At 39.1% G+C, this 14491-nt stretch overlaps 2 protein-coding genes and 1 long non-coding RNA gene across 44 annotated transcripts in view; 1 reads left to right on the top strand and 2 right to left on the bottom strand.

The window, feature by feature from the left end:
* The window catches only part of LOC145437426 (uncharacterized), a 134546-nt gene that overhangs the window by 27322 nt on the left and 92733 nt on the right, over window positions 1–14491 (top strand). The window lies entirely within an intron of this gene.
* The window catches only part of LOC145437410 (uncharacterized), a 183328-nt gene that overhangs the window by 161196 nt on the left and 7641 nt on the right, over window positions 1–14491 (bottom strand). For 16 of the 42 annotated variants that reach the window (XM_080314668.1, XM_080314660.1, XM_080314622.1 and 13 more), the window contains 10 exons: window positions 13537–13590; window positions 13424–13477; window positions 12938–12991; window positions 12635–12688; window positions 12523–12576; window positions 12287–12340; window positions 12167–12220; window positions 12006–12059; window positions 9963–10016; window positions 9851–9904 (listed from right to left, as the gene is read on the bottom strand). In XM_080314668.1, coding sequence (XP_080170794.1) covers window positions 9851–9904; window positions 9963–10016; window positions 12006–12059; window positions 12167–12220; window positions 12287–12340; window positions 12523–12576; window positions 12635–12688; window positions 12938–12991; window positions 13424–13477; window positions 13537–13590 — 540 coding nt within the window. The remainder of the gene's footprint in view (window positions 1–9850; window positions 9905–9962; window positions 10017–12005; window positions 12060–12166; window positions 12221–12286; window positions 12341–12522; window positions 12577–12634; window positions 12689–12937; window positions 12992–13423; window positions 13478–13536; window positions 13591–14491) is intronic. The other 26 variants (XM_080314624.1, XM_080314634.1, XM_080314641.1 and 23 more) reach the window with 11 other exon arrangements.
* On the bottom strand, window positions 2602–8288 carry LOC145437422 (C-type lectin-like). The gene is made up of 6 exons (XM_080314679.1): window positions 8221–8288; window positions 8066–8119; window positions 7945–7998; window positions 6633–6838; window positions 5471–5661; window positions 2602–2876 (listed from the first exon to the last, which is right to left on the bottom strand). Exons 2-6 carry the CDS (start codon window positions 8103–8105, stop codon window positions 2615–2617), a joined length of 753 nt encoding a protein of 250 aa, XP_080170805.1. The 5' UTR covers window positions 8106–8119; window positions 8221–8288; the 3' UTR covers window positions 2602–2614.

Raw genomic sequence — 14491 nt, 5'->3', positions numbered from 1 at the left:
CAGTCATGTTTCAAACGTTTTTGTGAAGTATCCGTTCTTTTACCACCACGTGCTAGGCAGAGGTGGTCAGTAACGAAGTACTTCTACTTTTTCGAAGTACTCAAGTAGTTTTGCTCTACTTCTGGTACTTACTCAAGTGGATCTGATTTTCGCTACTTCTACTTCGTAATATTTTGTGATCTACTTACTTACTTTTCGCTATTTTCAATTTGTCAAGTAGAAGTAGTTCAATCTTCCAATTCAGGAAGATAGCCTGAGGAATTTCGGGGTTGTTTTTACGGAGTATCAACATCTAATTTTCATAAAAGTTTAGTAAAACCAAGAATTTTCGTCGCGCTTAGCGCGCATTGGATGCCCGTGATCGGTATGATTTCACGAGAGTATCGGTGAATTTGGGTAGAGGGTTGGCGTGGCTCCGTTCACACCACATTGTCGCCCTTCACCCATATGAAATAATTCATTACAGTATATATGGCTCATCATAACGTTTGAAACTGATGTTTCGCAATCTAGCATTTACTTGTCATATCGTAATCTAACATCTCCAATTGTCCATGGCGTGTCCTAATCTGGAAAAGTGGAAACCGAATTTTTTTAGTTTTAGATCTGTTTTAGCATACCACCTTTGAAACTTTCTGGACTAAAACATGAAATACATGTTCTGCTTTTAGAAGTAGTATTTATATTTCACTTTCAATTCCCAGTATCATATACTTTGAGTTATAATTAATGTCAGTTCTTTTTTGTGGATAACATACATGTTGAAGCATAAAAACAAGTATAGTAATGCCTTTAATTTCTGGGAATAAAACTACACAATATGGCATTTTTACGGTCCACCATATTTTTTATTAACGTGTACTAATCGCGCAAAGTGATTACACCGTATCCTATACAACTTCTCCGTATTGCTCTTCGACTAAACTACGGGCCTTATACTATAAGGCTTATAGTATGGGGGATGGCGACATACCATACTATTTTCTAAAACGTGCTGTTCGAGAAAACAGAGGATTAGCGTCGCATTTCCATATCAATACTATCATTTTCATCACATGATGTGGACGAATGCTTTGCTTATGCTATCGAAAATTGGATACCTGCTGGTATGCATCAATATGAATCAAGCTCGGCACCTAGTGCATAGCTCAACTTGCACCTTTTTACAATCCACGTGAACGAATTAGGATCGTTTTCACAACCACTTACTTACTTGAGTACTTCTAAAGTCAGTCAATTCTACTTCTACTTCAAGTAGTTTTAGGTTGCCTTGGATGAAGTACTTCTTCTCGTACTTGAGTAGATTTTTTCGTCGCTACTTCTACTTCTACTTGAGTAGCTTTCTTGACTACTTTGACACCTCTGGTGGTAAGTGTCGAATTGTCACATGCTAGGTACACAAACATACTCTGTTTTCTTGATTATGACAATTCAGACTATAACGCATTTACGGTATTTTGACAAAATTACTACATTGGCGTTAAGACGCTGACAAAACATTTAAAAAATTCTAAAACTTCCTCAGACCCCTTATTGATGCATTTTTAAAACTGCATCTTGAACTATATCTGATATGGAATTTGTATATAAATTCCCAGAAACAGCCAAATGTACAGGCATGACTTCTGAGTCGATGGCATTCCTTGCATAATGCATATAGATACGTCAATTAGTCATTCATCAAAGTTTGTTTTCGCGGCTGGCACTTTTAGCGGATAAGTAATATATAATTGGAATTTGTCGGGTTAAAATTCACCTCCGCGGACAGAGTGTTTCTGTTGTGGTATTTATCCGTAACTGCAATATGACATCTCAATGTGGATCCAAGATGGATGAACATCGACCACCACTCCCAATCATGCCAGATTCGAAGTCATACACCACCACAAAGTAGGCTATTTTAGACATGGTATTGTTGTCGGCAGGGTACTTACCTAATATCAACCTGTACGGACCTATATCTGATCTAGCTATTATTAGAACTTGAATGTAGCTGAACCTTCAGCAAAGCATACAACAGTCCCTTGGTGCACTGCTTGAGCGTTGAAATTAACCCATGCTACAGTGAAATGCAATGTAATTCACGAGGCGACTCAACGAAAGCAAGCTAATGTTGGCCAAATCCTTGAATGCTTGCCTATTCATATGGAACAGAAATTCTGGTATACAATACAATACGTCACTTTTGATTCATGATGTACACAGCGATAGCAATTTTGTCATGTGGTTGGAAAATGCATTAAGTCCATAACCGTCCTACGCTGCCAGCATGATATCAGATGATCTACACTGCCCAGCTATAATGACAATTTCCCCAATGAAAGTACTGGGAGTTTTTCCATATGATACTTTAAACTTGACAGAATCTAAATTGTAAAAAGTAAGAAGATTCTCTTTAAATTTTGTTGAAGTACACATTTATATGTTCTAAAATGGGAATCAGTAGACTAAACAGCGGAAGAAGACACGACCCACTTGAGGATTGAAAAATTAACAAACATGCTTACTTCCTTACTGACCAATGACCAGCTATATTCAGCTACAGTAGCCAGGTGACAAACCAACCCAAAGCCTGAACACAAAGAGTGAATTTCCGAAATACGTAAACAAAGCATTATGTTTGAGTAACGTCTACTTCGCAAAGGAAGGCGAAAGACGTCGAGCATGGTGCGTCGTTCAGCAAAAGGATATTTCCTTTGAGCCATGCGGCTGCGCAATCCTCATTCCCAGAATTATTCGGTTCGCCTCGGTTCCAGCGAGTCACTGCCGGGTTTATTCTTCCCCCATCTGAACTTCGCCATACTCCTTCGGTGCGCTTATCGTCTAATCCGATCCACATGGCACTTGGGCCCACATCACCGTTACGGATCATGGTCCTTGCAAGAATCGAAAGGTATGAAAGTGATTACCCATTGTATATTACTCACAGAATCCTCCAAAATAGGATTGTCAAACTCAACTAGTGTCGCGGGCCGGATTCAAAACTTCAGATCGCTAGCGGGCCGGACCAGTCAAATGATTATCAAAATGTCACCTCAAAATCATGCCTTTATTTTCCACCAGAATACATTATTATCTAGCCATTCTAGCGTGTTTACACCATCGCTGGCATAGTGCAATATGTTATTAATAACAGAGTTGGTAAAATAGAATGATCAGGCGGTTGAATACAGTTATAAACCACCAACACGATGGCACTAACGGCGACAGAAGTTGGTATATTGGTATATATGCTCCCTTTGATGTAGTTGTTAGCCCCGCGAATGCGCTGTCAGCAACAGATGCCGTGAGATTCAACTGTGAATGCGAACGTCCTTATTCATTGGTTCTCATCCGGGGTTCCACGAACCGCTGGGGGTCCGTGAAGCCTCAAAATTTGCAAAATGATAGATAACCTGATTTTTCTTTTTTTGAAATTGGAGAAATCACGAGGCGTTTTGCCTCAAAACTGCAGAAATCAGGGTTGTCACCAATTCACAAGTCAATATCAGTTTTATAGTTTGACTCGAGTCAAGTCGAGTCATTTTCAATTCACCACTTAGTCAAGTCCGAGTCCAAGTCAGCGAACAGAAGGCCGAGTCCGAGTCACGGTATTATGACTAGGGCTGGGTAAAATCGAGTACCTGAGTGATTCGATTCTGAATCACGTAAAATGCTTCAAGTCGAATCGACTATTCGAGTATCACTCATATGACGTCATAGCAGAATGTAATATGTCAAGGATCAAATGACTACCTTTTATATCACAACACAGAATATAATGCCGGTTATCCAGCAGATTAAAGACACTTTGGTATTTTTGCGACCATACTGATTTCATTACACTTCATGACAATGTTGCGGGATGATCATGATTTCCGAAATGTACGCGCGTATAGCTTATAGCTTTGTACTATATGTTTCGTACGTTGCGATGCGGCCAATCGAGGTTGCAGGGCTTCACAGTAGAAAATATTCCCGAAACTATAATTTTCGTCGATAAATTGCATTTCAGTGGACAGGAGCGTGTAATTTCATTACTCGAAAAAATCGTCTTTTACTACTCGACTCAAATCATTAAAATTGTTACTCGATTCAGAATCGAGTATTCGAATCATTGTGCAAAGCCCTAATTATGGCTGAGTCCGCGTCCAAGTCATTGTGTTGACTGCTCAGTTTTCAGTTAAATTCTTGATCAATCCACATTCGATAACTCGGTTTGGTGATATCCAATGGTTCGTATATATAATATACTAATTTTTCTCACATTTAGCAGTATCTGCAGATGTGGTTATAATGTGGGTTGTGACCAATGTTCCCTCTAATGTTTAATGAGTCTACGCACACTCACCAACTCACTGCCCAGACCCTTGGACAACAGTGCGTAACGATTAAAAAAAGGTCATCACTTCGGATTTTTGCTGGTAACTTGGATTTTCTTTGCGCAGAGAGTGTCAGCACTGCGCATTTGCGCACGTGCGCAGCATAGAGGGAAAATGGCTGTGACCATGTTCGACATTTGTTGTCTAATTATGATGGTAATTATGCTGGATAATACAAATATTTTAAATCTAGTCATAGTTGCTTCGCGGGCCTAATGAAACCGTCTGGTAGGCCAGAGGTAGACCGCGGGCCGTTTATGTTCGATACCCCTGCTATAGAATACAGATGCGTTGCATCGCCTAAAGCAGTGCTTTTCAACCAGGTGTATCGAGGGTGCAACAACTATAATCTGAATGGTGAATGGTGCATGTTAGACTTTGGTTGGAAGCATTGGGGTGTACTAGACGATGCACCACATCAAGTCAACGATAGAATATGGTGAGAAATAAGCACAGTAGGTTGGTTGGTTTAAGATCAGATTGCTGAATGGATTGTGAATTTAAAATGTGCGATTCAACTATGGGAGATCTCGAGTTTACGCAGAAGTTTTCTTTTGATATACGACAAACTACAGGGTAGAGTTAACTATCATCTATTTTGTATTCGAATTTATTATTTGCCATATAATAATGATAGTGGATACACTCAACACCCGCAAACATTCCTCTGGATCACAATTCTCAAATTACTTAGCAATTTGTCAAAGCAAATAAACGAAATCCATATTTTTGCTAAGTGTGATACCGATCCGAACCCGACCGTATCAGAAGTAGTATGAATCCGGCTCCCATCCGGATCCAGTCTTATCAGCAAGAGCCTCTATCTGGCTCCGGTCTTAAACAAAATCCGGTGGATATCCAGTCCATGAACTATCCATGCTCTGCACAATGGCACCTTATCTAGTATTACCTGGACTGGATTGTATGTACGTACGTACAATTGTACATGTCTACTGCGAAGGAAAACGATGATTGATAATCACGTTATTCGATTTTCTATCCAATGAATTGTTACCCGAAGTCAGGAAAAGGCTAATAGGCCTATCTCTACACCGGAAGCATGTCGCCGCGGTGGTTAAGGTATGGAGAATAATTCAATCATAACGCACCGAACTGCCTCTGCATCGCGTAGAACTTTGGCAGCAAGTCTGCCTCCGTGACTTGAGCATGTTGACGACGCCGCCTGTTCCGTGGCGGAGTCTCCAAATTTCTTATATAGCAAGGAGCCGAATCGTCTCCAACCGTTAGCGGTGGTATATAATTTTGAGACTGCTGTTAGATAGTTGATAGTATTTTGTACCTGGAATAAATCATATGCAGGACTATTTAGTGGTGATGATGCTATTGCTCTGCTCGCGTTACTGTCGCGTTTAATGGTTGTTATAGTTCTAGTTCTAGTTGCTGCTGCGACTTTTTTAAATTGAGTAGGTCTAGTAATTCTTTTTCTAATAATGGCATAGCCAGTAATGTGTTCTGGGATCGTTTACCATTTCAACCCGGAAATCACGTCATTCCTACACGTCGATTTTATATCCAATATTTCTTAGATCATTTCAATTCAGCACTCTGTCAGGACAATAATGAGTCATTCGGAATTAAATATAGTTGGCTGTGTTTAGTTGGCACGTTGCAGACAGGACCAACCCAGTACTTTGGTGTTTTGGGGTACCTAATAGGAAAATTTTGAAGTTGTAAGTATTCTCGCACTTAATACTACATATTGCCCCATTCAACCCCCCTACCCCCATTAGACTCTTGTTATGGTATATGAAATGCCGTTATTTCTTCTTCTGCTTCACTCTGAAGTTCCTTAATCGTTGTCATACTGATGCTCCCCGTCACAGGGAGTTATAAATGACGAATATTATTTTGAAGTTTACAAGTTAAAATTACTGGAAAAGTACGTTACGTCACAGGGTAGGTAAGTTCGCAAATCCGATACGACCCAACACCACCTGACTATTAGGTAATACAGATGGCTAGGTCGATCTGATGTAATCATAGAAAGTCAAATCTTTCTCGTGCACAGTGCGCAGGTGAAGCCATGTACAGCCGTGAAACAACCACCGACAATACCACCATACAAACTAAGACTTCAGAAGCGCTACAGAGTGAAAAGTGATTGAAATATCACATGTGCAATTCGGTAGAATATATGCAATTGACAATTTACAAAACGGAAAATGAGCACGGGTTATTATCACGACTCATCGGACTAAGACAAAACAATGTCATTCAAAGATACTGATTTTCAGTGCAGCCTTTACATACCGATTGCATTGTACTGGTGAGACTTGTAGTGAGTCGTTGCTGATTCTCAACGGTTGAAATCATTGTAGACTGAGCTGTGTTCACTTGTTCGATCTGATGTTGCGTAGGCAGTTGATTGACATTTGATTGCAGTCTCACTAATTGCGACTTCATCGTATACTGACTCGTGTTCAGGTGATCGATTTTATTTTGCGTACTATTGTCAACTGAAAATATGTTCGAATGAAACATGAATGTACGACCCACGTAGGGTTGCATTAAAAACAAAAATCAATTTAAAACAGACATGTTTAAAACAAGGCCCTAATTTAAAACATGTTTTTTTAGTGTTTTTTATGTTTTTTAAGCCATGACGTCACGAATATTCGATTGTGACGTCTTAGGGGATTGACATTGACAATTGAAAATACAGGGTAAAATTTGCTCCTTTAACGAAATATATGTACCATTGCTGTTGAACATACTATTTTGAGGCTTCCAACCATCCCCTATCGATATACGTAGGTTATATAAGGTGGTAATTATCCGTGGGCTTCTACGGAATGTTTTTTTTAAGTATGGCACAGCTATGGAAATTTTACACCTTAAAAAAAACACAATGTTGTTTTTTAAAGGCCTTTTTTTGAAACACTGTTTAAAACATGTTTTCAAACACCGTTTGTTTTAAATGCAGCCCTAGACCCACGGTTATTGCATTCACCGCACAAAATCGATTAGCTCAGGATAATTTAAGACCGCTTCGCTTGAATTCTTAAGTATGAAACGGAAAACAACGAACAATCTTTCCGCCATGGGATTTATTGGTGTAGGATAGTATAATTTGTTTTGTATATGTATGAATGAATGTTTGTTATTCATCAATCCATAGACAAATAAAAATAATATTATACAATACTAATAAAAACGATCGCAATTCTGTAATCTAATTCCCTAAATTTGCATGGGAATAACAATTGGTCTTTACTACTGAGAATTTAAAAGTTTACTTAACATTATCCGTAGGAAACATGTTGCTTCCAGGATTGTATGTGAATTTTCCAGTTTTACTGTGAACAAACAAAATCATATGAATAATAATAATACTCCTATGGCATAGGAATGACAATTTCACTCGAATACTGATTTTTTTAAAGTTTACTACAATCTTGATATCTCCTTAGGGGGCAAGTTGCTCCCAAGATTATGTATGTATTTACCGTTTTTATTGTAGTATAATAATTTTACGATATAATGCCGCTGCTATACTTCTTCTTTAATTGGTAATTACATTACTAATAGGAAAAATGCCGATGTTTAAAATTGTTATTCTCACAGGAAACAAAGGCTCTTGTCCTCTCCCGGATTTCGCGCTGTAACGATTCCGATTCTGAAATATGACATAGAATGGTTGTGTCTTGTCGTACCCGAGCGAAACAAAATACGTTGAACCATACGAGTTAAGTCGGCATTCTGTAACTCAGCGATTTGCCTCATTGCGATTTCGAATTCTGCAGAATTAAAATGTTAATATTTATATGACATTCATCTCCCGTTTTATGTAATGATAATTTCGTAATATTGTATGAGATAATGGAAAAGATACACCCACGTGAATAATACGAATCATTCAGCGCCTCAATCCAAGATTCAAAACTCGCGGTATCTAGAGTAGCGATCGTTATTTAAAGGATGACTATAGTAGAACAGATCCCTCGAAAAAAGCTTACGGCTTTTTATTCTCCGGCCGATTGAATCCAAAATCTCCTTATGTATTCTGGATTCTGGAAGTGAACACAATCGTATCGTAAAAATTTAAGAGATTATCAATGAGGAGTGAGCACGGACTTCAAATATTGAGAAATTAAATGATAATACCCCACAATTGAATTAAAGGCGATGAGAGGGCGGGGTGAAATTTGAAGTGTGAAGTGTGAAGTTTGATTGCAGCTAGGACATACCGTTCAACTGTAGGTCACGGCACTCAGCGATATCCTCTTGTAAATCCCCTATCTCTGTAAATATCACGCATTACCGTGAAATGACTGAGCATCGGAGTTAAATAACTTACGTTTCAAATAAGTCCTATTCCAGTATTGGATTCTCGATACTATCCATACGGTGTCTGGAAAGTAGAGGCGCGTATAGTTCGTAATGTACTATAAATAGTATAATTGAGAGTATTTGAACGAAGTGCAGTGAGACATTCCAATACTCAAACTACTAACTTGATTGAACAGAGTTTTGCAGTCTAACCAACTTTTGAAATAGGCAGGTCCATATGCGATACTATACTAATCATCGCAAATCAGAACTCACGATTTGAGTACGAATTTTGGATGTGCGTCAGTCTTCTATCAAGTCTTTCGATCTCTGAAAACAGTTTATAGTGTAGGCACGTGTAATATCCGCATTTTTCTCTAATAACTTTTCTCTGATTTGAAAGATAGACCTCCTTATACCTTCTGCTGTATCATTTTCTGACTCGAACAGTTGTTCAGTGAGATTTCCAAGTTCTGAATACATCGGGATCCATTAGGATATGCATCGGAAGTGCTTGATAAACTAACTTACGATTGGTAAATTCAGTCCGGATATCTACCATCCTCTTGTTGATGTGGGCCGTCTCTGAAATTAATAAACAGAAATCAGCGTCAATACGGCTGATTTTGACGAAACATTTTCAATGAGAATTAATATATTGCGACAATATGTGATTAAAATAGTATACGATGGCTGTCATGATTTCGACTTGGCACTGCATAGGATTAGGATAGCCTGGAAAGTGCCTTGCTTTGCCACATGCATTGTGTCACTCTGGATTAGTTTCAGCTCCTCGTGCTTTCGTCGAGGGCGTGCGTACGGTTCTGCGTAATTCTTCCGGGCTGCTTCATATACACTTATGTTAAATAAGTCGGAGAAGCATCAATTTACAACGGCTTACAAATATTTTTGAGACGGGGGGATTCCTGCATAGTATATGTTCAGGACATAGTAACGCTTGCGTCACAGTATCGAGTAATCAAAATCACTGGTTTATTCGGCAGGCAGGGACTTGGTTGGTTGGGCGGTAGGCTTAATTTTGTATATTCAGTCGATCGGTCACTCATCTCCCTTATATACGTACGGTTCGATTCGCCAGTTCTTCTGTCCTCAATTTCATTTTGCAACAACACGAAATCTGTAGAGATTTATAGATTTCTAGTTGCGGTAAATCTGCAGAAATATATAGACTATTATACTTTCCGAGTCAACTCGCTTCAGTTGCTCGACATCAGAAGTCACAGCGTCAGTACCTGAAACAATACTAACTTGAAAATATTGCTATGTCGTTGGCAAATGTGCAATACGTACGATTGAAACATAGCGATTTGATCGCTAGCAGACCTTTATCCATGTCCGCTGTTTCTGTAATGCGAAGTAATGTACAGGTCGAAATCATTATTAGCAAAGCGTAAGCATTCCTGAGGTGGAATTCACGTTGACCATGTATTCAAAATTACTGTCAGCAGAATAAATAGCTACTCGTGTTGTCGAAGTACGAACTTGTTACTAACAATATCGCATATGCATTTCCGAACACGAATCAGGAATTTCTCAAGGCCAGGGGTGTCAAACATCCGGCCCGCCAGACGATTTCTCATGCCAATTCGTAACAAATGTTGAGAGGTTTTGAAGGAAACACTTCCAATAAATAATCCGTCAAGAAAGCAAATGTTGAGTATGTTTATAGGTCACATTATAACCTCCCGACTCTGGTGTTGTGGTTTCATGCTTGTTCTGGTAACCACTAGGAACAAGTCGATCACATTGACACCCAATTCGAGAAGACAAAAAGTGCATATTGAGATCAGGGGTGATGGGAAATGGAACAATAATAGTTATCCACTGAAGCGAAAGCGCCAACGTGGAACCGTTATATGCAGTTAACATTAGGGTTACCATAATTCGGAAATCTGAAAAGAGGAAACTTTTCAAAATTTTCAGACCTACAGTAAAAGCCGGAAAATGGTAAAATTAAAATTTTACCTGACTTTGTGGTTGGCTAACTAAAACAAAATTGTTGAATTCTCCGTTGGTTGACCAAAAAAAGGTAAACTTCCGGAATACCCACCGGAACGTTACTTAAGTACTCATTTCCTATATCTCAGTCGAATCTTAACCTATATTCAACGAAAGTTTTCAAAAGAGAGGACAAATTATCGAAAAAGAGTACATTTGGGCGTCCTCGGAAGACACTTTCAAAAAAGTAAAAAATGAGGACAAATCCTCTTAAAAGAGGACGTATGGTTAATATGGTAACCCTAGTTTACATAGAGAATATATTAGTTACGCAAAAATATCATTCAAATATCTGTGGTCGCACCGCAGTGTCACTTCCAACTCAAAAAGGTCCGCATTACCCAGAGAAATCCGAATCGCGATATAATAATAATGAATCAAATTCCATCGTCCGCGTTTACAGTTGAATCTCTTGTATACTCCTCACAGCGCGTACACGTGGCTAACTCCAAATTACGACTAAAGCAAAGGCAGCATTGAAATATGCCGACTTTTATCTACGATACTGGGGGAAGCGAGTGGCGCAGTGTGCTAAGCGACACCGTCACGAAACCAATGGTTCAAGTTTCGGCTCTACCCAGTTTCTATGTGTCGGAGGTTTATCTGGGCTCCTCATCGTCGATCTCACTGCGATTGCAGTGGCTTGAAAAAGCCCTGAAAGTACGGAGAGAGAGAGAGAGAGAGGGAGAGAGGGAGAGAGAGAGAGGGAGAGAGAGAGAGAGAGAGAGAGAGGGAGAGAGAGAGAGAGAGAGAGAGAGCACAAAGCCTCATAAGGCTGCCAACACAACTCACAACTGCCGTACAAATTGTTCAAATGTCACTTCAAAGAATTTTGATATGTCTTATAATTATGTCATAATTGTTTAAATATACTTTCGACAAACCACGTAGCATGACCCTTGGGCCGGCTTGTGCATGATCAACGTATACGACATCGTGGTCGCTTCACCAGATATAACACGTAGCTACCTATAGCTACACATAACAGAAATGGAATGGATGTTCTGATGATGAGGATCGCATCCCGTACAAATGCTGCTTGGTGATATAGACCTGGTGAAATATATTTCTGGTCCGTTCAAGACAGGGGTTGGAAACTATTTCGGTCAAAAGAACCATGTTGACCCGATACTTTCAATTATAATTCTTAATGAACTATATTACAACGTCAAATCAATGTTACGCCACGGTTGAAAATTCGTGACGTTATGGCTAAAAGCAAAAAACACACGGTTCAAACAATGGTAAGTCAATGCACGTGTTTTAATAATTCATAACACCGCATACATTAGTTCTAATCTGCTCATAGCGTAATGAAGAAGCTCTAACACATACTAGCGACGTCGGCAGACTGTAGCTCTTCGATTTTCCTCGAAACGAATTGGAACTCTGTAAATTACAACGTCATTATCTATATTGCACGCATCTCGCATTATCTGCATCGATGATGCTCAATTTCGTAATATGATGTATGATTGTTGGAAAAGCGCACCTACTTGAATAATATGTATCGTTCGACGTCGTTATCCAAGATTGAAAACTCGCGGTCTCTGTGGTGTGGAAAGTACTATATTTATAGCATGAGTATTCGATCAAACACTTCGATAAAAGCTCACGGTTCTTGATACTTTGGCCAATTGAATGTATACTTTCCGCGCGTTTTCTGGTTTCTAGAGGTAAAGGTAACGTTAAATCGCATTGGCTTAAGCAAGTCCTAAGCGTTTTAGACAAATACGCAATGGGTAGGAATTTCGAACAAAAAGAAATGTCTTAAATTATAATGCGCAAATGAATTGGGCTCCTGTAACAGCGGGCGCCTAATTTGTGGAATTATATAGCAGCTACGACATACCGTTTAGCTGGAGATTACGACACTCGGCAATGTCGTCTTGTAAATCATCTCTGTCTGCAAATATGATGCATTTCATAAAAGTGCTAGGATATCGTAATGTGAATACTTTTACGTCTCAAATATGTCATGTTCCAATCCCGGATTCGTGACAGCAATTGTACAGCATCTGTAAAAGTAGACACGCATACAGAGTGTAACGGAGCCTGCATAGAATGATTGCGATAAAAGTATGTCAAGTATTTAAATAGATTGTAATGAGACATTCCAGCTTCTATTGTATGGCCAAGCGCAATGTATAGGATTTCGCCAATCTGCATGGGGACAATATGCTTAATAATATTTTCCAGATATGTATAACCGATTTAAAAATAGTCAGGTCCATATGTGACCTTATGTCAATCATGAAAAAACTCACGATTTGAGTATGAATTTTGCATATTCTCCAATTTCGTCTCTAGTCTTTCAATCTCTGAAAACAATGAATGAAGTAAGTATATATAATATCCGACATTATATCCCTTCTTTAAATTATATGTCGTCTGTCCTTTTCAGAAGGGTTGGCAGAGTGGATAGTTTGACTGACGTTTTATACCGGACGCGCGTCCTACTGCCACCTCACCCATTTACCCCGTGCTTGATACCAACAATATAATGAATATTGTTCGTCAGTCGTATGGTGCTCGATTGATCGTGACTGTCATTTATGATATTCGAAACCGGGCGCATAGACTGAGAAATTATAGTGCTCTAACCACGGAGCTGCGTCAACTCTCCATAAATCAATATAATATTTATATTACTAATCAGGTGAACGCCAATGGTATATATTCTATGATTTCATAGCCTCACGTATTAGATATAAAGTCCGTTAACATGTATTCAGTTTAATAAACCTCCTTACCCTTGGTTGTATCCTCATCTGTAGCGACCAGCTGTTCCGTCAGATTTCCGATTTCTGAATACGTAGAGATGCTATCCGATTACGCATTAGAAGTGCTTAATACACCAGCTTACGATTGGTAAATTCCATACGAAAATCTAGAATCCTCTGCTTGCATGTCCCCGCCTCTTAAAGTAATAAACAGTAATCGGCGTACATATGGCTGATTTTCCGGAAACATGCTCAAACAGATTAATTAAATATTGTGTCATCAAGTGAAGAAAATAATGCGATGCCCTCCATGACTTCAAATGGGTATTGGAGCAATATTGCATACGATAGGTCAGGGGTTCTTAAATTGGGGTACGCGACTTGCTCTAGGGAGTCCGTGAAAGGTCAATGTGACTGTGAACATTTCATGTTAATCTGAGCTGGTTCAATAATGTACGTCATATTTGTATACGCTAGAGGGCGCATGCTTGACTACATTTCCTGGTCATATCTTAGGAATATGCTGGATATGGCTGTCATAGGGTACTGTTTGTATCAATAGCAATCGACCCCACTGTATTTACTGCCCTGTTTGGTCTTCGGCTATCATTTTCGTCCTACTACTGTATTGCATTGTCACTTGGAGATAAGAAAAATCATTAATTGATACTTTCAAGCGATATACTGCTCCTATTTCAAGATCGCGTATATTTACACCGGAAAAGTTATAGGAACTTAGCTCAACAATATAGGAAAATAGCTTAACATCTAGGATCGTATAGGCAGTTCAGCGACCGCAACATTCAATATGTAACCAAAAAACTACGGAAACAGAGCATCCATCTTAAAAATACCCATACCATCCAAATATTTGTAACGCTCTATTGCAAACCTCAGAAAAATTGTCCGTGGCGTGTAACCAGTGATGGCCATGGCACAGACTTAGGTTTGCATTTGGAACAAAAATTAATTTAAAGCAAACATGTTTAAAACATGTCTTATATTGTTTTTTGTAGCGCTCGGCAAGTCGTGCAAAAGTGGCCGCAAAATTGCCTTTGGCCAAATGGAAAGTATATGACGTTCAATATCGATGTGTTC

This window comes from Botryllus schlosseri, chromosome 4 (genome assembly GCF_051294905.1).
Source record: "Botryllus schlosseri isolate E-star chromosome 4, Bs_hap1, whole genome shotgun sequence".
Taxonomy (NCBI): Eukaryota; Metazoa; Chordata; class Ascidiacea; order Stolidobranchia; family Styelidae; genus Botryllus; species Botryllus schlosseri.
This window is presented reverse-complemented; position numbering and strand designations above follow the sequence as displayed.

Coding starts and splice junctions, on each gene's coding strand:
- LOC145437422 (XM_080314679.1), bottom strand. CDS start 8,105: ATGAGGCAAATCGCTGAGTTACAGAATGCCGACTTAACTC. Junction 6,839..7,944: donor GACAAGAGCCTTTGTTTCCT/GTGAGAATAACA, acceptor ACATATTTTCAG/TTGACAATAGTACGCAAAAT. Junction 2,877..5,470: donor CGCGATGCAGAGGCAGTTCG/GTGCGTTATGAT, acceptor GATTCTTGCAAG/GACCATGATCCGTAACGGTG.